The 23,884-nt window shown below is 44.4% G+C and overlaps 1 protein-coding gene across 2 annotated transcripts; it reads right to left on the reverse strand.

The window, feature by feature from the left end:
* Positions 1–2,176: 2,176 nt before the first annotated feature.
* Positions 2,177–22,405, reverse strand: plppr3a (phospholipid phosphatase related 3a). 2 transcript variants are annotated; one of them, XR_009233791.1, is made up of 10 exons: positions 21,823–22,405; positions 17,038–17,141; positions 16,537–16,722; positions 15,560–15,689; positions 13,649–13,844; positions 11,941–11,998; positions 8,863–9,036; positions 7,132–7,965; positions 3,955–6,632; positions 2,177–3,880 (listed from the first exon to the last, which is right to left on the reverse strand). XR_009233791.1 is itself a non-coding variant. In XM_058615811.1 (9 exons), the coding sequence occupies exons 2-9, from the start codon at positions 17,116–17,118 to the stop codon at positions 5,706–5,708; spliced, it is 2,586 nt and encodes an 861-aa protein (XP_058471794.1). In that variant the 5' UTR covers positions 17,119–17,141; positions 21,823–22,405; the 3' UTR covers positions 2,177–5,705. The 2 variants fall into 2 exon arrangements, 1 of the variants encoding a protein (XP_058471794.1); XM_058615811.1 differs by having other exon boundaries at positions 2,177–6,632.
* Between the last annotated feature and the right edge of the window lie 1,479 nt (positions 22,406–23,884).

Here is a 23,884-nt window from a genome sequence, read left to right on the forward strand (position 1 = left end):
ATCAGCGGAGATCATGAAATCATCATTATAGGTGCATAACAACACACACACACACACACTTGATTCCTCAAATCCACATTCCAGAGGGATGTGGATTTGAGATGAGAAGCCAATGAAGTGGAACAAACAATATTGTGTACTGGGCTCATAGCAAATGCATGAAAGGGGCACATGTGTGCGCACACACACACACAAACACACACACAGTCATACATGAATACATATATATATATACACAAAGGTTCTCCTACATCGTCCCAGACCCATTTAGTCCGGTCTGATAACTGTGTCAGTGTGTTACTCCCCCTTCCACGGCCTGTAGGGTATTTAAACCATGTAGTGTAAAGTCTTACTCACGCATGTAAGGCCACAGTCACATCAGCCCACTCGTGCAGAAATAGACGCCGATGCTACACTGGCGAGTAAACAAATAGCAATGGGGGGGGGGGGCAAACCTAAAGCATGTGTGCGTGCCATTTCACACAGTTCATATTCTGCTGTGTAAAGAGTGTGTAATTGTGTGTAATGGCTACTTACACCGTGAACCCCCGAGTTCAGGTAAGAACAGACCGTGTCAAGATGATGGAGAGAATCACTGTGGCCGGGGAAACGCGAGCTCTTGTGAAGCAGCCGTTCTTCTGCGAGGTGAAGAGAACCCTATCAAAACGTCAGACTCTCGGGCCGGGCCTGGTTAGACATTCATCACCTCGCAGCCTCTGGGTTAGAGAGCAAAACACACACATCTGCAGCTCCGAGGGAGTCCACGGAGGGGAAATAATTCTCATCGCCAATAAAATCCTGTTGTTTTACTTCTCTGTTTGGTCGCGTACATTTTTTTTCTTTTTTTTAAAAAAGGACACTCCTGCACTTAAAGGTAGAAATGCCAGACAGATGCCTGGCACACTAAGGCGGGCTATCAGTTGTAGCTCTCTGTGTCAGGATTTCGAACCGGGTTTAATAAGCTCTTGTAAGACAAAATCTAATTTACGGTGGAAACCATTGCTGAACATTGTTATCGCCATTACGGCGCGGGAATATGAAACTGTCACTTTTTTTTTCCTTTTTGTAAAAGAGGCTGAAACAACTTCAGGGAAGGGGTGGCCGTGTCAATCCTTGCACAGTGTAACCAGAAGGCAGTATTCTGCAAGAAAAAGAAATCAATATTTGATTTTTAAGAAAAAGAACCCCCGACATTGATCGTGGGAAGTGGTAAAATAATCCCTGTGACCCTTTTTTTTTTTTTTTCCTCCATCCTAATCCTTCATTGAAGGAACCAAGAGCGGGAGGAGAATCAGGACATAAGCTTCAAATCCCCTTTTCCTCCCGAGGAGCCGGGGTGAAATGGCAGCCGGTGGAATGAGGGTGACAGAGTCAGCGAGATAAAAGTGAAGCGGTGAACAAAAGGCTTTTGTGCTGTTCTGCAGTGGTAAATCAGCGCGGGAAAGAACGTCATTGGACATCCGCTCTCACACTGTCTCTCTCTCTCTCTCGCACACACACACACACATGCATGCAAATATGTGTACATATGGGCATATTCACGGGCACACAGTCACAGAAATAGACGCAGGGATAGAGACGGCCCACTCCACATTAATGAGTGCCTCTGCATACTTACTTGTTGTGCTGTGTTTTCTGGGCCACCAAGGAGAGAGAGAGAGAGTGTGAGTCATGGACAGACTGACTGTCCTCAGGCCTCAGAACACCATCTGCACCCCCACTGACTCTACAGCCTCATCACACAGCATTGGACACACACACACACACACACACACCCTTTGCTGTGTGAAAAAACAAGCACTGAGAATACATGCAACAGAAATACATGCGTCCGTGCACCACGTTTTCTTCGCATATGTAATAATAATGTCCGTCAGACTAAACGAAATAAAACTTCCAACTGTCAGAGATAGCACCACTGCAGGTCGTGGTGGGATTGACCGACATTCTCGGAGAATTCATTACGGAAACCCGACACGAGTCCACGGGAAAGGAGCAAATGTTGCACAGCAAACCGTCTCCATCTGGCCCCCCGTGTGTGTGTGTGTACAGCACGAGAGGACACAAAACAGAGGAATCAATGGAAAAGATCCTTTTTCGTGAGAGTAGCGGGAAACGCCGCTCCCCCATCTATTTCCAGACTGCTACTTTAAATGAATAGAAGACCAAACCACAGTTAAGAAGTGTTGGGTTTTTTTATTCAATGAGGTTATTAATAGTACACATCAACCACAGATAGAAAACATTCGCCCATAAAAAGGACTGTTCAATATTAACAATAATAATCATATTAATAATAATATTAGGTCATGTCAAGCATTTTTTTTTTTACAGTCAAAATGGGGAAGGGGGGGTCCAGTATGTTAATCACCAGCACTAAAAAAAGGTATCACGTCTGCCTGTCAAATGTAATAGTGCAGACTCGAAGCACAGAAGTTATAAAACCACGCTCACACGCACATGCAGCACAAACTGTCAAGCTATGTTTTCTAGAACTACAAAATACAACGTGTTCCACCGAACGCGGCCTCTTCCTAACACGACTTTACAAAACAGCTTATATCTGTCAGAGGTTTTTGGCGCGCGCGTTTCCCCACCCGTGTCTCTGCGTGTCTCGGTACCTGTCGTCGAAAGTGTGATCGAAAATAAAGCACCTGTCGTCTGGAAAGTACATCGTCGTGTGGAATGGATAGATAGAAAAAAAACAACCCCAAAAACGTGTGGACGTGTGACGTGACAGATACCAGGTGATGACTTTGTACAATGTGGTATAATTACAGAGAGGAGGCGAGGGGTGAGCAGGAGCAACACTTCATTTCAACCTGTAGTTTAAAGTGTATGTGCAAATCCACGTTTAACCTGTAATATTGATGTGTAAAATTGTCAGAATAAAGTGAAAACTGGCCTTCACATTTCTTTTTTTGCCACAAATGAAACGTTCCGGTCGTACGGTAAAAAATAAAAATGCTGTATGTGGACAGACCTGAAATTCCTTTCTGGTTTAGTTGACGACAATACAAATTCAGATTTCAAGACCCACTCGCTTCGTCGCACCGGGAACGTTTGACAGCATTGCTCTCCGTCGACAGAGATCGACATGGCAACAGAGGCTATTACTGTATATCTGCTCCACACCAATGAAGCAAGTGGGCCTCAAGCTGAGGTTTTTTTAATTAAACATATCTGGAATGTATTTCTTGTCAAATAAAGGAACTTGGGGTCTTGGTATCACTTCCTACTAAGGCATACTTAGCAGAAGGCTGCTCTTAATAGAGCGGCGGTCCCTGGTGATGAAGCCTTTGTAAATATCACTATGTTTTTAATAACTTCCTGCAGAGCTCATTAAATTTCACAGATGTAGATCTATGAAAACAAACCCGGGGTCTGCAGTCTTTTCTGTATGGAGTTTACATGTTTCCGCCCGGTGTCCGTGTGTCTTCTCCAGTTTCCTCCCACAGTCCAAAAACATGCTAGGTTAACTGGACATTCTTAAAGGAATACTTCACCCATTTGCATTTAGCTTATAGCTTAGCGTATCTAGCGTTTTTACCAGAACAGGGGTAGTATTTCTGAAAAAAATTTGCTTCCAAACCTCAGTTTCCCCTGAGTTGAGAAATAACTTCATTCTTTTCTTTGATACGTGCCCACCAGTGACACTTGGTCCTATTAGCGTAACCTCAGTCAGAATGTAAACAGTGCTAACAGTTACGCTAAAAGGACCAGTGACACTTGGTCCTGTTAGCGTAACCTCATTCAGAATGTAAACAGTGCCCGCCATCTTTGCTAACAGTTACGCTAAAAGGACCAGTGACACTTGGTCGTGTTAGCATAACTGTTAGCAAGGAACAGGAACAGTGATACTTGGTCCTGTTAGCGTAACCTCATTCCAAGAATGTAAACAGTGCTAACAGTTACGCTAAAAGGACCAGGGACACTTGGTCGTGCTAGCATAACTGTTAGCAAGGAACAGGAACAGTGATACTTGGTGCGGTTAGCGTAACTGTTAGCAAAGATGGCGGACACTGTTTACATTCTGGGAATGCGGTCCCGCCCCCCTACGTGTGGGTCTAAAAAGTGTGGAATTAGCGTTGCAGTTTCAAGCCTCGGACCAAGGCTAGGAACAAGTGTCACTGGTGGGCACGCAACAAAAAAAGATTGAAGATATTTCTCGACTCAGAGGAAAGTGAAGTTGGGAAGCACAATTTTTCAAAAATACGACCCCTAATCTAGTAATACAAAGCTAAATGCAAATTGGTGAAGTATTCCTTTAAAGAAAGGGAGAGTGAATTGTACGTTGGCCCGGTTCAGCGTGTAACCCCGCCTTTCGCCCTGTGTCACCTGGGATTGGCTTAAGCTCCCCACAACCCACAAATGTGGAGAATAAAGCGGTGAACAACGAATGAAGAATCCCTTATTACTGATCTTTAAGGCATTAGTACTGTATAGGAATGATACAACCCCATAGAAAGTCTCAGAATGTGTTCCCAAAATAATTGAAATGCTGTAAAAAAGAAAAAAACAGGCTGGAAGCGCCACAAACCTTTTAGCTTAATCCAAACACCGCCTTTGTTGGCCAATGTCCGTGTCAACTGGTGGTTGTGGCTGGCTGCTCCACAGTGTTTTTTTTCCCATTTACATTCCCAACACCATTGTGAATTGCAAAAAAAGTGGAGGGGGCGGGCAAATATGAAGGGCAACAGAGGGAAGAGAGTGTAAGATAAACAAACCTTAATCTCGTCAGAGCTGCTTCAGGCCCCGCAGCAGATTTTGCACACAGCAAAAAAACAGACATTGTTTGCTCTGCCAGCCTCACCCGTCTCTTATGGAATAACTCTTTCTGTTCCACCTCCTCCCGACTGCGCGTGATCCTGCTCACACCCCACTCCTCCTCCTCTTTCTCACACCTCGACTGACGCAATGCCTCCAGAAACCAGCTTTTTGTGGCGGATACTGATCAAATCTAAACATCATTTGCTTGTGTTCATTCAGAGGGGGACGAAAAACACCTGAACTTAACATTGCTGCATATGTACGTCTTTTGGGGGCGCTTTGAAGAATGGGATTTTCTGCTGGTGCGAGGGCAAACGCTATGTGTGTGTGTAATGGTTGGCATCTTTGCTAAGCTGCTGCAGTTTAAGAAGGGCTCGTATTGCCTGTAGTTGCTTTGTTTTCCCGGTCTTATCCCCCCTCTCAGGGGAAACTTGATTTAGCGAATCCCAAACGGTTGGCTGTGATTATCTCTCTTTCTCAGCAGCAGCCTCTTCTCGCTCCCCTTTTGTCTTTGACTGTGTCTCGAAGGAACATGGAGGATGCGTGTGCTAAATCTAGAGGTGGACTGAGGATTTGGATTCCTCCCTCGACTCTGCTCTCCTCCCTTGTCCGTGTTCTTTTCCCAGTTGGGGCTGTTGAGCCGGCACTTTGGGCAGTATCTTTAAAGCAGGGGGAAAAAAACAGATCCCCTGCTGAGTGCGTGAGCTGCCAGACCTCGCTACAGTCCTCCACCCCTGCTGCCTCTTCGTTTCCAGCCTTTTGACTGAAGCAGAATTTGGGTTCACTGTCTCTAAACCTTTTCAAAAAAGTCATAAATCTTTTTTTTTTTTTATTCCACCCATCACACACCTACTTTGTTTCACTGTCTCTTTCAGCGCCGTCCTCCCAAGTACAATCATCTGTATGGCAATAATGTCCAGGGGTTTTTAGTGTCACTATAACATCCTCTCGTTCTGCATAGCCTTGTAATAGTGCTCCTGCTCGGCGTGGCTGCGGGCCGAGACAGACGGCTGACGAGGCAGAGTGGAGGAGCGGGACAGTGCCTGGCTGTGGCCGTCCATCAGTAAATCCGGGTGGGGAGGAGGGGGCAGCATGCTGGAGCAGGACGGGTGAGGAGGCGGCGGCATGGAGGAGGAAGGGTGAGGTGGAGGGGGCAATTGACAGCTCAATGGGTGAGGAGGCGGGGGCATGACAGAGTGAGGTGGTGGGAGGGGCGGTGGGGACATCTGAGAGGACGGGTGAGGAGGTGGAGGCATGTGAGACGAGCCGGCGTGAGGGAGAGGAGGCGGCGGCATCGGAGAGGAGCTCGAGTGCGGAGGGGGAGGCAGCGGGGAGGACGACGAGTGAGGAGGCGGTGGCGGGAGAGGGGATGACGAGAGCTGGGGCGGTGGAGGCAGCGGGGAGGAGGAGGGCAGAGGCGGCAGGGGCAGCTCGCCGCAGCCGTCGGCACTGCCGCTGGCAGAGGAGGAGCAGAGCGAGTCCGTTTTCATGGGAAGCGTCCGGTAATCCCGGTAGTGGTTGACATTGTCCTGCCGCTGCAGCGCCGTGCGGTGCTTGTCCCCCGCCGTATCGGCGGCCATCATGTTGCCGCTGATGGTGTTTCTCCACTCCCACGGCTTCCCGTTGGCGGCCGACACGCGCACCACCGGGTGGTGGGGGGCGTGGGCGTCGATGGTGACGATGCTCCCGCTTCCGGCGATGCTTCCGGGGTTGCTCCCGCTGCAGCTGTCCCGATCAGACGGGATCCGGTAGTACGGCGACTCGGAGCAGTTGGAGCCTCCGCCAGAGGACGAGCCGCCCTCGGAAGTCTTAGCGGACGAGGTCATGGCGCCGTGACCCTGCTGCTTTGACATAGCTATCACCTGCAGGAAAGGAAAAGGACAGTAAATCTCATCAGTCTATCATCGAAATCATATTGTGGGAGATTAAGCGCATGTGTATTGAAAAAAAAGCTGGGCTGGCATGGATCTGAATTACAGACAAAACCGATTTGAAACAAATCGGATCCGAGACACAGAATTGATGATGAACGTATCCTAATTGACAACCTAATCTCAGAGCTCAGGGACTTTTATTACAGCAAACACAGTCGAGTGTTTATCATAACACATTTCATATACCTCAAGGGCATTTTAACAAGATTTAACTCTGACTATAATAGTTCTAGTTTCAGTGTTTGAACCCATGTCAGAGTATTTTACAACTGAAAACTAATCAGCGAAAATTGCCTCCCCCAGTGTTAAATAAATAAAAAAATCGCACACAGTGCAGAGAGTGTGGCAGCAGTTAACGCTCGTCTCCTCTGTCAAGTACATTCTTCAGAACGGGAATTTAAAGGTCCGAAAAGAAGCTCCGCCTCACCTGCGTGACTCTTTGTTGGCATGGCAGCTGGTTGGGCTGCGTGTTGGGCACCCGGGGAGTCGACACGGCGATGGGCCCCGTTCCCGGCTCCTTCACCACTCCCCCCTCGGTGAGTGAGAGCCACTTGGCACGGGTTTTGGCACTCTTCGGTGAGACGGGCGGTGGCCGCGAAGCCTCCTCTGGGATGTGAACGAGTGGGGGTGCCACCACCATCCTGGCTCCGGTTGGTGTGGCGCTGCCCTTGTTGGCTTGCACCATGGGATAAAGAGAGGACGGCATCCCCTGGTCTCCCGCGTCTCCTCCCGCCGCTCCTCCCCCTCCTTCGCCGCCTTCATCTCTCCCGTCCATTCCCTCGTCCTCGTCTCGCGAGCTCTGGCTGCGCAGCTCCAGCGAGCGCTGCTTCCACTCCGACACCAGCTGCCGAGACTTCTGGGAGTCGTAGGGCACGTGGAAGGTCATGTGGCGCTGCGTGGCGATCGGCTCGTCCGAGGGGGAGATGGGGCTGCTGCCGTTTGCTACTCGCGGCAACGTGTTGCTGAAGGTGACCATGGTTTCCTTGCCCATGGGACCCCGCGTTGCCAGGAGCTCCACGTCAGCGCTCGCCCGTTTGAGCGAGGCGAGGGACGCCTTCTCCCTCCTCACCTTACTGCGAGCCCCAGATCCCATCCCCAGTTCCTCCCTGCTCTCGGAAGCTCTGGGATTCTTCCTGTGGAAGGAGTCATGACTCCGCTGACTCAGCACCCTCAGGCTGTCCTTCTGTTGACCTGAAGCCAGTCTTTGTAAGGAGGGGGCATCTTCCTCTGATGCTTTGAAGTTTCCCACGGCATACACGGCCTGACAGAGGGACACGGAGGGACACAGGGGGATTGTGGGAAGGAGACATGAACAAGGAGAGGCACACAAACGTAAAGTTTCATCAAATTGATCAATTCTACTGATAAAATGCAGATGCAGAACACAAATTATGATTCATTGCTTCTGTTCACAACGGCCAAACACAGGCAGAGCTCAGAGAATATCTGCTTTAAATTAGGACTGCGGCATAAAAATGTATTTTCTCCCTATTAGTGGGAAGTAAGTGCATGAATAGGCATCTCTCCTCCTCCTCCTCCTTCTCGTTTAGTCTGAGGTCAACATGAATCACCGTTCCCTTCTCTGAGAATTCCTTCTTTTAATGACATAAGGAAATGCGCCCCACCCCCCTTAAAAAAGTGAAAAAGACAAGTGAGCAAGAGTAAGAGTGTGTAAGAGTGTGAAATTGCTCCAGAAAATTCGTATCGGCTTATTCATTCTCTCTCTTTCTCTCTCTCTTCTCTGCGTAATAGAAAAGGCTATATATAGCTCATCCAAAAAAAAGAAAACAGAAAGGCCACACAGAGAAGAGAGGTGATGGGGAAAGGCATTGTTTGTTAGCGCATGGTGTGAACGTGTGAGAAGAATACAATGAGACAATTCAGCCGCAGCAAAAACAACTACATTGCTTTGTTTAAAAAAAAATCTATTTATGTGTATGCTGTCGCTCCCACCACACAGAATCCTGGCAGTTAGCTTCTCCCCTGGGACAAAACAAATCCCAAAATGTGCACAAACATATGGCGGCACTCATTTACCGAGCGAAAGAACCGAAAGAGGAAAAATTACAGAACAAATTGAATTATTTCGAGTCATAAAACTCGAATTAGCGTAAAAGCAGCTGAATTGAACAAAACCTTCAGACATTCCAGAACTCACCAGGTAGACTCCGATGCCGGCTCCGATGAGGTATCCGACGTAGACGTCGATCGGGTGACTCCGGTGCTGAGTTATCTGCGTCAGGCCGGCGAGACCCGCCGCCATGCAGAAGGTGAACACCAGGAGCGGCTTCAACAGTTTGGTCGTGCTGCTGATGCTGGCATTCAAGTACATCTGCGGAGACACGCGTCAACGAAGAGCAGTTATTATACGACGGACTGAGAGGTTTATCTCAGCTGTGCTTGAGCAAGGAACCTTGGTTTTTATTGCGCATGCATGGATTATTTGAAATGGTTTAGTTGTTTCATGGAGGACACAGTAGTATTCTTAGTACTGCTGCAATCAGAGCCACTCCCCTTCATTTCTCACTGCACCGATGCTGCCTCACACTGCACGTTCCACCTTTCTCGATCTAAAGACCAAAAGTGTCCCTGATTGAGCTTCTTTTACTGTAAAGTTTTTATTGTTGAACTAAATCAAAATTCATTTATTGCAGTTTTTCTTGTTGTTAATGACTGCATTTCTATTGCTCGTGCAGCAATTTTTAAATGTGCTATAGAAATAAACTCAATTTAAAGAATTGCTGTGACACTTTACAGAATACTCTTAAATGAGAATAACATTGGGATTAGATGAATTGAACACTCTAAATTGACCGTAGGTGGGATTGGCACCGTAGATGAGTGGGTAAAGGGAAATATCTATCAAACAGAACCTCAGTAAATGTATATTAAATCTCTTTGTTATATAAAAATTGTGAAAGTAAGTTGTGATCTTAACAGGCAGGCCCGTTCCCATGCACAACCTCAGTGATTTTTGGTGCTCACGCTGAATTCCTGGTAACCTCACAGACTAGTGATGAAAAGACTTTAGGGAATTCAATGAGCTTGGCCATCATGTTATTTAGTACTGGTAGGCAGTAACATTTTACTGCCTTTTGATTGAGCCAGAGTAGTTTTGCCCATTTTGCTCCCATTCTCTCCAGCTTGCGATGCTGGAATCGTGGAAATGTGAATGAGATTGCTATCGGTCCTCAAATCTGACTTGGTTAAGTCTGACTGGCATTGATCCACTTTTTCCACTAATATCAGATGTGAGATTTTTTTTATAATGAGAGTTCTGTCTGAAAACGCTCCCACATTGATCCGCTGCAAAAGGGCAAAGGAAGAAAGAAGAGCGAGAGAGACAGACACGGCAAGAATAGATTTAAATCTGCATGGCCCGCATGCACGCTATACATTCCGATGACATAGCGTAGAGAACAGCTGAGTGACAGAAAAGCTGGTTTGGCAAAAAAAATAAAAAAATTATAATTATAACAAGCGTGTCCATGTACTGCTGAGCAGAAAAAGCCCTGAAGCAAGAGAGGGGAGAGAAGGAGCGATCTGTCAGCAGGGCGACAAATCAGTAAAACATTCTCAACTTTTCACTGGTCAAAATGTCGGCTTTGTGAGGTGATCTGCATTATTTAGAACATCTCACAAAAAGAAAATGTGCATTGTGAAAAGGAAACAGAGGGAAATCACTTCACATCTTCATGAAAGGTTTGCGAGACCGAGTACGTATCATACATTACATAAATATGTTAGCGTCTCAGCGTGTCGACTCTGGCAGAGAGGAAAAAATGATCAGACGTCGCCGTGTTTTATAACACCATTATTTTTGATGGTGGCAAACGGAGCTGCTGCTTTCCTGATTCTCCCCGTGCCTTTTCTCTCTGATCAGAAATCTGTCTACTGAGCTTTAATGAGCTCACACTGGGCTCAGCGAGGCAACAGTGATATGACCGTTCCCTCGCTGTACAGTAGCCATTGTTAGAGGAGTGTGTGTGAGTGTGTGTGTGTGTGGGTGTGTGTGTGGGAGGGAGGGTGCTACCTCATGGAAAAATGACAGGGTTACTTTGCCATCCTGTTCACATACTGCTGCTGTCAGCACCGGACTGCACAACTGAGAAAATGTTACCTACTCTAACAGTGAAATCTGAAATTGTTGGGCCTGAGGATTGTCAGAGAAAAACATCTGGGCTGTTAAAAATGCGGCTCACTTAACAGATAAAGAAAAGAATATCTTCTTGCAGAAACCAGAAAGATAAAGAGAGGTAAAGAAAAACACTGCAACCACGGCAACGTTTTCTGTTAAAGGAATACTTCACCGATTTTCATTTAGCTTTGTATTACTAGAATAGGGGTAGTATTTTTGAAAATACCTCAGTTTCCCCTAAGTCAAGAAATATCTTCATTCTTTTTTTGTTATGTGCCCACCAGTGACACTTGGTCCAAGGCTTGAAATGGCAAAGCTAATTCCACACTTTTTAGACCCACTCGTAGGGGGACGGGACCATTTCCAGAATGTAAACAGTGTCCGCCATCTTTGCTAACAGTTACGCTAACAGGACCAAGTGTCACTGATGGGCACGTAACAAAGAAAAGAATGAAGATATTTCTAATGTAAACAGTGTCCGCCATCTTTGCTAACAGTTACGCTAACAGGACCAAGTGTCACTGGTGGGCACATAACAAAGAAAAGAATGAAGATATTTCTAATGTAAACAGTGTCCGCCATCTTTGCTAACAGTTACGCTAACAGGACCAAGTGTCACTGGTGGGCACGTAACAAAGAAAAGAAGGAAGATATTTCTAATGTAAACAGTGTCCGCCATCTTTGCTAACAGTTACGCTAACAGGACCAAGTGTCACTGGTGGGCACGTAACAAAGAAAAGAAGGAAGATATTTCTAATGTAAACAGTGTCCGCCATCTTTGCTAACAGTTACGCTAACAGGACCAAGTGTCACTTGTGGGCAAGTAACAAAGAAAAGAATAAAGATATTTCTCAACTCAGGGGAAACTGAGGTTCGGAAGCAAATTTTTCAAAAATACTACCCCTATTCTAGTAATACAAACCTAAATGCAAATCGGTGAAGTATTCCTTTAATACAAAACTAATTGGTTACACCGGTTACCATTTTTAACAGAGGACACAAGATGAATTATTTCAAACACAGACACATCATGCAGACATATGATGCAAACACATCATACTCAAGTTGCACAAACACAGACTCTAAGGAGGTGCTTACGGATATATAGACAGCAGCGAAGCCAGAGAGTGTTGCATGCTGGGATGGGAAGGTTTTCCTGGTGGGGAGAAAAGGCGGAAAGTTATTGAGTATTGAAAGAGAAACGTCAGGGAAAGAGATTTGTTTGGTTATCTGAAAAAAAAAACAGCTGTGTGGATTTTGAATAAAAGTGTCTTTGATGTATTTCTTGAAAAACCTGCAAATGTCCACAACTGTGTTTTCCTATCTGAGCGTATGTCCTTGAATGTGATTATTACTGAACACAAGCAGAACACAATGGGACACTAGTGGGAACATGAAAGGACGATGAGTGAGTGGTTTCAGGTCAAAGACACTAATTTGCCTCTAGATGAATGTGCTTATTCTTGTCTTTCACTGTTGTTTCACTACATGTTTATTGTGTGCATTCATAGTGTTTTTGTCAGGACTCATTTCAAAGATCAGTCAGTGTGTTTATCAGCATGTTAAAAGTCCGATTTTTGAAGGTCAGAAACTGATTCGTTACATACTAGTTTATAGAGAGAATACAGCGTCACCTATGGAGGTGGAGTCAGACATACATGACCAATAAATTGATTTTCTCCTGCGCATGTGAACTTGGACTCTGCAAGTTGTTCAGTTGCCTGTCTTAGTCGGACTACGGCCTTAGCTCAGTTAAACTCTGCATGTAAATGTACTGTATTTGAGTGTAGAGATTGTGGTTCATGTTCATTGTTGGGTTGCCAATTTTATTGCGAGTCATAAAGGTCCAGTGTGTAAAAATTAGTGACATCTATTGGTCATCCATTTCATTTAGTAAGCTTCCTCTTCAAAGTGTGAAACACTAGAAACATGTTATTGCCTGATGGTGACCTCCATACAGAAAGGCCATTGCTTTAAATACATATAAAAGGTTATTGTAATGCTATGAAATCAATTTCTGCCAATTAACCCCGCACAAATTACACACTGGACCTTTAAATTAATATTTCATTGACACCAGTTTCTTACCTGTCAGTCCGTAATAGAACATCAATTCAAAACAAACATGAGCTGATGTGTTAAAATAACGTGTTGAGGTTTTATGGATGTTTTTGTGACAGACTATTTTTGTCAAGGCTCAGACACGGCAGCCGCACGGCCAAGAAATATTCTGTCACATCTGCTTTTATAAATTGGGCGATAGTCATTTTACCGCATGAGCTTTTGAATGGATTAAGTTAACCGATTGCTGGATATGGCCTCGTATTTCACAAAAAGAAGCCATCAGCCAGCATCAGGAAGCAAATAAAGACGTCACCCTTAACTGTGTTCAACTATTCCTTTAAGGTGATATGTGGACAGGCAAAGTATGATTTATGAATGGGCTATATACTGTACATATAACTGATCTAAATAACATGAGTACAAAATTATTCATTTCAGCAAAGGACCTAGAGTCGTGTAAACAAGCATTTGTAGAATAAGGATTATTTCTGTAACAGCATTTAGCTTTAATCTTTTCTATGCGCACACAATTGTGCTTGTAATATACTGGAGCTTGTTTGTCTGACCTATGTCTGTGCTACACCGTACTTTGACTGTGACTATGTGACACACAAATGTAGCGTAACAATGACATATTAGTTTTGATGAATCTAAACAGAAAAAAGTGCTTAATCTGGAACTTGTTTTGTACAGATAATCCAAAACGCTGGATCTTAATATGTCTTTTTTTTTTTAGCTCTACCTGGCGGACATGATGGCATACTGGTCCTTCCCCATGCAGATGTCCTGTGTGACGTAGGCGTTGTTGTCACATGACACTCCCGGGGCTGTGTAATTGGGCTGGCAGACTGTGAGGAAGAATGGGGCGTGGTAACCAGTAGCTAACTGGATGACATCTGTCACCAGGGCTGTTGCCAGGAGACCGAACACATGAACACCTGAGGGAAAGAGAGAGAGGGAGCGATAAATAGACACGGTAAGGCAACCTTGGTAAATGTACCCAGATAAAACCCCCCAGGTGCATGGCTGCCTGCCAGTGAGTAGCTTTTTTTTATGGATACCTGCGATCAACAACAGCACGGAATTTGCACTGGCAACCTGAAGTGACGCCACAAGGCATCGGTTTGTTTGAGTATGTTAAGTTTTTCTGCAGACAGTGAAATCTGGCGAGGTGTATTAATTACCCCTTTTCACGCCAAAGCTTTTGTGAGCCTGAAGACGTCTCCCGTGAAGAATGATATCACGCCAATTTTGTTTTAAGTCACCCTTCATCAAATTTATGTAATTACCTTATTTCCATATTTTAAAGTGGAATGCAGTTGGGGGCACAACCGGTAAGTGGAAGAATTTGTCTCCGCCAAAACCCATTTCCATCTTGAAGACAGTGTTTTATGCAGGCAGTCCTGTACAATCTAAACACTCTGGCTACCTCATTTTGGTCTTCCCATTACTGCATGCATTATTAAGTTTAGTTAATATCAGAAATGAAAAACACTTTTGCTTTTGACCGTGTGAATACATTGCAGATTTTGATGCCTCCTCACCACTAGCTAATACAAAGCATTTAGCTTAGAATAGGGGTAGCATTTTTGAAAAATTGTGCTTCACAACCTCAGTTTCCCCTGAGTCGAGAAATATCTTCATTATTTTTTTTGTTACGTGCCCACCAGTGACACTTGGTCCGAGGCTTGAAACCGCAACGCTAATTCCACACTTTTTAGTCCCACTCGTAGGGGTTACCTCATTCCCAGAATGTAAACAGTGTCCGCCATCTTTGCTAACAGTACCAAGCGTCACTGGTGGGCACGTAACAAAGAAAAGGAAGATATTTCTAATGTAAACAGTGTCCGCCATCTTTGCTAACAGTTACGCTAACAAGACCAAGTGTCACTGGTGGGCACGTAACAAAGAAAAGAATTTAGATATTTCTAATGTAAACAGTGTCCGCCATCTTTGCTAACAGTTAAGCTTACAGGACCAAGTGTCACTGGTGGGCACGTAACAAAGAAAAGAGTGAAGATATTTATAATGTAAACAGTGTCCGCCATCTTTGCTAACAGTCACGCTAACAGGACCAAGTGTCACTGGTGGGCACGTAACAAAGAAAAGAGTGAAGATATTTCTAATGTAAACAGTGTCCGCCATCTTTGCTAACAGTCACGCTAACAGGACCAAGTGTCACTGGTGGGCACGTAACAAAGAAAAGAGTGAAGATATTTATAATGTAAACAGTGTCAGCCATCTTTGCTAACAGTTACGCTAACAGGACCAAGTGTCACTGGTGGGCACGTAACACAGAAAAGAAGGAAGATATTTCTAGCACAATTTTTCTATTCTAGAAATACAGAGCTAAATACAAATCAGTGAAGTATTCCTTTAACTGAATAAACACCTTTGGATAAATAATGCTGTATGATAATTCAACTGGTTAATGAGACTATGGTTTTTGATCATTGGCATTGGCTGACTACTTTTAAATAAAAGTGATTATCACGTTTACACATTTGTGTTCTCAGAAACTTGAGTTTTTTGTGATAAACAAACCACGAGTAGACAACCTATAACACAATCTTCACCTACTGATCCCCGACAAGGTTTCCCCCGAGTAAACCATCACCACGTTCATTAGACGATGACGTTAACTTGGACGTACCCACGAAGCGCACAGTCCTGCGTAGGAAGGAGTTGAAACTGCAGCCTCCAGCATTGATGCTGCTCTCCGACTTGGGACAAGTCTTCAGCTTGGATTGCATACAGTACATGAGTCCCTCCCCCATCATTATCTACAACCAGAGGAGGAGAAGTAGGTGAGAGGGAAGGAGCAGAAACGAGACCTGTTTAAAATAAACCGTGTTCTCTTAATTGTGCACACACACGCACAAACTGGAAAAAAAAAAAGGAAGGAAAATGGGTTACATTATTGCGTCCGCGTGTGATCGTGATCTGCAGTGTGAGCGCCGTGGTGTCAGAGTGGAAGCGAGGGTGCTATCGAACAGTGATCACTTCCAATCAGAGTGATGGATGAGTGTGCTCGCTTCCATGCTACTGATGGATTAGCGTGTGTGTATTGACTGAGAGCGAGCGTGCAGTGTGTTCGGTGGTGTGTGTCGCAATGCCAGGTGTGTATTTATCAATGTGTTTATTGATTCTGCATGTATAGGGGGAGATTGAATTTGTTCTGCGAGTAGTCAAGAGGCCGTCCGTGTGTTTCTGTGTGACGTATGTGTGTGTGCAGGACCCCCCCCCCCCCCCCACCCCCCAAAACTCCTCAGACACACAGCGGGCCGCTCATCCTCTGTGATAAGATTTTATCTGAGTGACTCCAATATGAGAAAATGTAGTTCTTGTAAAACGACATCATTTTTGCATGAGCAATGGATCAAATGCTGCACAGCGACAAATCCACAGAGCATTATTATTCAACAAGCCTTTTAGCTTTGTTTAGTTTATGGCTGTGGCGGCGCAGCCTGCAAATTCAGCTTTGAGTCTATTTTTCCGAGCATTTTTCTTTTTTAAAGTAAAAAAAGACGCGATCTGTGAAATGCACAGTGTGTTACAGCAGCGGCAGTCGTCGGAACTTCCTCAAAAACCCGTCGACAACCGCCACATGGGAGTGTGTGGTGCACTTACAGATGCTGCGGGACCGGCGAAGGCCAAACTCAGAAGCATCAACAGCGGGATGAGCTCGTCGCCGGTTTCTATGTACGGCATGGATAGGTCACGGTCATGGCATCGGAAGCCCACCATCGCGGGGGACAACACATCTGTCAGCTCCAGGAAGTACAAGGACACCAAGGAGGAGAGGACGATGGGGAGCTACAATAACAACAAGGACAAAGTAAAAGAGTGAGCCGCACTTCATATTGGCTTGGAGAGTGGTGAGTCTTACACACACACACACAAAGTGATGACACTATATTTTGCGCAAGGAAAAAAACCTCTGACTCTCAGCGGAGGTCACTCCAGATGCAATCAACACAAAACACTTCACTATTGTTACGAGTCCATAAAACAAGTCCTACACCTGGTGATTCAGCAAACGCTGTGAGTCACGTCGACCCCCGGCGCTGAGTTATAAAAGAGAAGGGGATTCATCATCATCATCATCAATACACCCCAATCGACACGTACCTCTACAAAATAAAAGCACGGCAGCAGCGTCATGCTGTCTTTGGGTGGTTTCTTCTTGGCCTTGTTCTTCGGCGACGTCATCTTGGGGTGGGACCAGTCGCAGCCTGTTGGGTGGAAAGATTGCAGAGCTCATGAATTTACAAAAAAAAAGACTTTATATTGCACGTATTCAAACGAATGTGTTTGAACAACGAGACCTTGCGTCATAATGAATCATGAGCAATTTCGCCGTCGTGTTGCTTGGTAATGAGGTGCATTATTAGTTTGCACGCTCCCATACGCAGACGTCGGCAATTAATAGGCCTATAACTCTGCACATGAGCGTTTAATCACCGCACGCCAGTGTTTTCCTCGCATGTAGGTGGAAACACACACAAACACTCGACGGAGAAACACACAAGGGAATCACGGAGAGGGAGAGAGCGAGCGATCTATGAATCAAAACCGATTTAAACCCTACTTCAAAATTAAGCTTTTCAACTTCCAAGGGAGTGTTTTACACTAAATTCGTCTATCACACAGGCTCAGACATATGCACTCCTTTATCAGTAACCTGTAGGCAATTTGAAGGCCTCAAATGGGAGGGAACGCCGACAGCCTAAATGGAAAACTAAACAGAGTTAAATATTCACAGCTTTCCTTGGAGCTCCACATTTCTGCCTGTCGCTCTATCGCTCCATCTCTGTCTTCTTTCCATTTCCCCCCCCTCCTCTCTACATTCCCCACCTCTTCATGTCCTACTTTACTAATCACTTTTACTTCATGCACCTTATATGAAGCTCTCTATATATACATAGATATCCATATATATATATATGTATACATACACATATATATTATTTAATAATATTATTTATTACTCACTGTACAATGTTTAATTACGGAGCCGTGGTCATTTCATGCGAATGAGTGTGTTTGTTGGACAGCTAATTCATCTATTTACTATATTTTTATCTCTTTCTACTGAAGTTATATTTGCATAGCAACCGTATTCTTCATGCGGTTGATGTCTTGCAGCACCTCTGACTGACACTGCAACAAAGCTCCATTGCACCTGATAATAAGTGAATTAGATTGACATTGTGCAAGTGATTAAGCACTGACTGACTGTTTTTTTTTTTTATTTTAATTTTATTTTTTGGAGAGTTCTTGTTTTGCTTTGCTTGCAACGTCATTTTTTTTTTTTTTTTTGGCACACAACTGGCCACATTAAAGCAGATGGAGTTTGAGCACAAAATTGGCTCTTCTGAAGAGCCGCTCCAAAAATACCATCCGTCAAGAAACCCATACTGGCTGAAAGCTGTCCATCCCAACTACGTCTTATGTCTCTTTGCTTTAACTGTGCTTTTTTAAATTACTTCTCTGTGTCTATATAAGTTTTTCTTTCCTAACACCATTTTTGTCCTCTTTGGTAAACCCCATGCTGTGGCAGAGCCAGGGCATCTTCAGTGGCCGGTAACTAATTCAGGGTGGCACAGAATTCACTCTTAGATGAACCAGGGTTGAACAATTAATAGTTTTCAAATCAATTAGCAAATTGTACAAGCTGGCTGCAATTTAAAAATACTGTATAACAGGTTTTCTCAATCCTGGTCCTGCATGTTTTAGATGTTTCCCAGCTCCAGCACACCTGATTCAAATGTTCGCCTAATCAGCAATCAATGCAGAACCCTGATAACGAGCCATTTATTTGAATCAGGTGTGTTGGAGCAGGGAAACACCTAAAACATGCAGGGCAGTGGAAAAACACTGCTGTATAAGGATGTTGTTGATTAAGGGAAACGTGAACTTTATTGAGCACCTTTCTGATTTCGATTTTCAAGGCACTTTACAACTCCGGATATGTGCTACATACTTCATCGTTAATAGTTGCAGTAGTAGTTATTAAAGGAATACTTCAGCGATTTGCATTTAGCTTTGTATTACTAGAATAGGGGTAGTATTTTTTGGAAAAAACGTAACTGTTAGCAAAGATGGCGGACACTGTTAACTTTTTAGACTGTAAAGAGAATGTAAACAGTGTCCGCCATCTTTGCTAACAGTTACGCTAACAAGAAATTTCTCAACTCAGGCGAAACTGAGGTTGGGAAGCACAATTTTTCAAAAACGCTAGCCCTATTCTAGTAATACAAAGCTAAATGCTAATCGCTAAAGTCTTCCTTTAATGTTTTTAAGTTCTCTTCCTTGCATTAAAAACAGAATTGTTAATATTTTTGATGGTGTATCGTGGTACAAAATGAAATAGTTCATTATTCATAATGAATTATCATAATTATATATTCATAATTTTTTTTTTAAATGACTTCCACAACTTATGTGATATGAAGTTGTGTTCATTTACTGTGTTATCTCTCATTTCAGTTGCTTTAGTAATTTGTGTGTGAAACTCGACTTCAAAACCATCATTTCAAGTAAAATTTTCCCCACGTCATTCAGCCCTAACATCTGCAGGCTCAGCTTACACTATACATATGTACACATGCAGTGCCACATACAGACTAATATACTCAGAAATCCGACACACAACAAAATTGAAGGCAGCCGCTCCAGAGGTGTTCATAAAAACGAGTCCCATCTCCACCTATCTCTACTTCTTCATCTCCCACCTCCTCTCCTGTCTGTGTCTCTCCCTTTATCTCCGAGATAAGTACAGTCTGACCCCAAGGCGGTGTCAGGCACAGAGAATCAAAGACTGCCACGGTATAATTTCCATGACTTCTAGAAGTGGTGACGGGGGGGCAGACGAGTGACGAGATAAGTGGAGATCAAAGACATAATGCAGAAGAAACAGAAAAGTGTGTGTGTGTGTGTGTGTGTGTGTGTGAATGTCTGGTGGGGTTGGGGGTTGGGGGTACTGGTGTGGGATGCGAGTCTGGGAGGATATTGGGATGGAGGGATGCCAATGTGGATGAAAGCAGCTTAGGAAGATGATGGGCTCTTGGCCTCACTTATCCAGCTGCTTGGTCTCAACGACCCACTCCAGTCAGTGTTTAAACCACACGGCAATAACACTCCATGCACGCAAACAAACGCACATTAACACACACAGCACATGCTGAATGAGACACTTTTGTCCACTGTACACTTTTAAAATGCATCTTAAAACCCCTTTGGCTTTCGACCCAGTGCGAGACGATGGCTTTTTCTTTTAATCTTTTTTACTGTTTTATTGTATGACTTGTTTATTTGTGCTGTTTTTAATACTTCCTACAGTATTTTATCGTTTTATTGTATGTTCTTAGGTCTATTATGTTTTAGTGATCTCTGATGCACAGCACTTTGTTTCAGCTGTTGTTTTTAAAGTGCTTTATAAATAAAGTTGGATTGGATTTATGTCTTTGAGAGGTCCAAAAAAAATGTACAAACCTATCTTTTTGGGGACATTTTGACCTTGTGGGGACATTTTTGTCTGCATCCTACAACTTTAAAGAGCTGTTTTAAGGTTAGCATTAGGGTAAAAGTTAGGAATCCTCACTAAGATATTAAAAAAACAAGTGTGTGTGTGTGTGTGAGAGTATAGCCTTAGGTGGACGGAACCAATCCATCAGTGTCAGGCAGCAAGGAAGATACAAGACAAGTGCAAGAATCTTGCAGATAAACAGCGCCTTTATTTATACAGTACACTATAGTCTTTAGGCTATTTTTTTAAAGCAGCAGCCTGCTTGAGCAAACTTAATATCTTTGGGTTTCGTGCTGTTAGTTGAACCGTGGTTGCCACAGTGACAAACAGACATCTAAATTTATCTAAAATAATCTAAAAAAAAAAAACATCTAAAATTTGAGTATAAAAGTAGGAGTGGGTCAAAATATCAATCTTATAAATACATTTAAATGAATAAATGAGTGAAACTCATTCAACACATGTTGTGGATAAACAGAGAAATCCCGCACGTTGAACTTTTCACGTTAACGTCTTGTTTTCTTTTTCTTGCGATATATTGTCACAGAATCGCTGTATCGTGATATTATTGGTATCGTGGACCGTGTATCGTATCTTGAGGTGTACGCCGTGATTCTCGCTCCTAGTACAAAGTGTGTTTACATTTTAAGGGTTATAAGATGAATATGTCTTACGGCGCATGTGTTTTATAAAGTACTGAATTTTCGGGAAAAGTCCCAATTACAAAAAAAACAACAGAATTAGTTATATTAGCTATATAGTAATGTACTTCTTAAGAGGACTGGTTCCAAACCTGTTTTCATGCAGTACAAGATAGTAGCCAATAATACAGTGTGGCGTGCTATGTTGCTATGCTGAACAGACAAGTGAACAGATGCTGTGACCCGTTCGATGAAGTTGCAAATGACCATAATGACCATGGAGTGTAATAATAACGGCACCGCTGGTTAATTCCCCTCATTCACAAACTCACCCCAGGAAAGTTACTACACTGCATAACATACTGTACATACACTACAGCAAAGGCCCTTCCTCAGCCACACGGACACAGACACAGACATGGGCCATATGTTCCACATGCAGTGGAGCAGAGGGGTTGCAGCAGGTTCACCACCTCCTCCTCCTCTCATGGTTCACACAGTTTTACTTGCTTTCATACACATTATCCATTTAATGAGCTACTGTCAGAGCATCCAACCACTGCACTGTAGTGTGGACTGGCCTGTAATCATCGCGTGTGAGATCATCAATTATGGTGAAAACCATGTGCTGGTTTTTTTTTTTTTTCCTCGCGTGCATCAGGGAGACTGGATGTGCTGCTGTGGGGAAGAGTGGGAGACTGTGAGAGGCACGTTACAACCGGACAGACCCCCCCGATCACTCACCTCTGTCCCGGGGGCTCCGTGAATTCACCGAGTCCCGTCGCCCCCTTCCCCCCCGGCGTGGTCGTGCGTGCTGCTCCAGTTTTGCGGCGAATGATGCGCGTCCTTTCTTTTTTTAATCATCCATGTCCATCGGCGTCTCCCGGGTCACCCCGAAAATCCAGAGCAAAAAAGGGATAAAATAAAAGGAAACGCTGTGGTGTTTGGTCTGAGGCTGCTCCTGGATCACAGGGAGAATGAGGATGGATGGAGTGTAGGAGAGGAGACCTTCGCGGGAGGAGGAGTGAAGGGATGGCGAGAGAGAGAGAGGAGAGGAGAGGAGAGGAGGGGTGCTGATGGTGGCAAGTCCAATTTGCTGCACTTGCCGGGAACGCGTTCCTCTTCTTTCTGTTTAGTCTCTGGATAAGTGAGACATTCACCTGCTGTCCATCCGGTTCCTCCTTTCTATTTACACAGGCAGGCTAAACATATTCATATTTTTAAATACAAATTTCCCCCAGAACAACACGGAAGGAGCTTATTTTCTATGCAGGGCATCCGTCACACGGTTTTCGGGTACGCAGTCGGCTCCACTGCGCGCACACACGCACACAAAGGCGTAAGGGGGCGAGCCGGGGTGTGAGAGAGGGGAGGGAGGGAGGGAGGAGAGAGTGAGGTTGTGTGCGCCTATGGTTGGGGGAGGAGACAGTCTGGTTCATATATGTCTCCCTGCTGAATTCCTGTGTCGGGGCTACCACCGAGACAAAGGGTGATTCTTTTATTTTTTATTTTTTGGAGTAAACGCCGCGTGCGCATGTGTGCGTAAAAACGCGACGTGGGCGGTCACTCATCCATAAGCTAGAGTCCATTTAAGTGTGTTATTATTATGGGCTGATATGAGGCTCACAATGAGACACGCATCGAACACGTGCACACACACACAAAAAACAACCCCACTACCAGCAGGACGTTTGTTTGACCACCAACTTTCCATCTTTCCAGGGAGGATTTGTCTCACGAGTCCCAGCCTTGGTTTACACTGAAAGGGTGTGGCAGGCGACCACTGTCCACTGTGCACACCCACCTCTGGGTTCAATAGACTGTGTACGGCCACGTGCGCAATCCACTGACACTGCAGCGATTACACTTGAGTGTAAAGGTGCACGTGCATGTGTTTAAATAATACACTGCAACTTCTGTAGCAAACACTTTTGGGATAAAATGTCTTTAAAAGCATTTGTTGGAACATGATTTGGACTTGCTATAGAGATTCTTATCCAATAATAGAGATGGCAAAGTGAGATTTTACATTTCATTTATCCAACAAACAGACATTTTACGGATGAATTCATGATAAAAGTCTGTTTTTATGATTTTTCATTTTGAGAAAAACAAGTTTTCATTTAATATGGATGCTTTCATTATCATAAATTAAACATCTTGAAGAAAACCCAACGTCCACCAGTTTAAAAATTAAACATGACTTCATTTTTAAACACAGAGACTGACGTTTGGATTTTGGCCATATTAATTCTTTCAAGGCCTTCAATATTCCTTTTTTTTTTTTTTTTTAAACCTGCATGAAAGCTTAATAACGAGGGGAAACGGCAAAAACAAACAGGCGTACGCACGCAGTATACGCACATATGCTTGTGAAAGGTTATTTTTTTTCTTTTTTGGAGGTTATAGCTTGATGTTCTCCTGCAGGGATACAGTGCATACGTCGCGCTCCCACACTCATCAATTCTTAATGGGCTTTAAAAGTGAATCCTCACATGTCAGACACTGTTGTGACACATCCACTCTCATTTAGAAGCAGGTAGTTGCCTGCTGATCAGACTCCAGTGGTTTTTACACTCATTCAGATAGTATCTGCAGACCCTTCACCTCCCCTCCCAACACCACCACTACCACTTCCTCAACCTCTGTGATTTGGCTCTGTGCTGTTGCTCGGTGCTAGGCTGAATGGGGGCGCCCCATTTAGTGTCGATCCTGCCTCTGGTTGCCAGGGAATTTCTCCGGTTCTCATGGGATACTCCTTCTCTCCCCGACTCCCTCCCCTGCACTCCTGCTGTTCGCCTCCTCA

Source organism: Solea solea, chromosome 18 (assembly GCF_958295425.1).
Source record: "Solea solea chromosome 18, fSolSol10.1, whole genome shotgun sequence".
Lineage (NCBI taxonomy): Eukaryota > Metazoa > Chordata > Actinopteri > Pleuronectiformes > Soleidae > Solea > Solea solea.

What these genes read in the sequence shown, in the direction of transcription:
- plppr3a (XM_058615811.1), bottom strand. Translation starts at nt 17,118, where the DNA reads ATGACGTCGCCGAAGAACAAGGCCAAGAAGAAACCACCCAAAGACAGC. An exon ending in TCGCCGGTCCCGCAGCATCT is followed by an intron (nt 15,690 to 16,536) that starts GTAAGTGCACCA and finishes CTCTGGTTGTAG; the next exon opens with ATAATGATGGGGGAGGGACT. An exon ending in TCGCTGCTGTCTATATATCC is followed by an intron (nt 9,037 to 11,940) that starts GTAAGCACCTCC and finishes GTGTCTCCGCAG; the next exon opens with ATGTACTTGAATGCCAGCAT.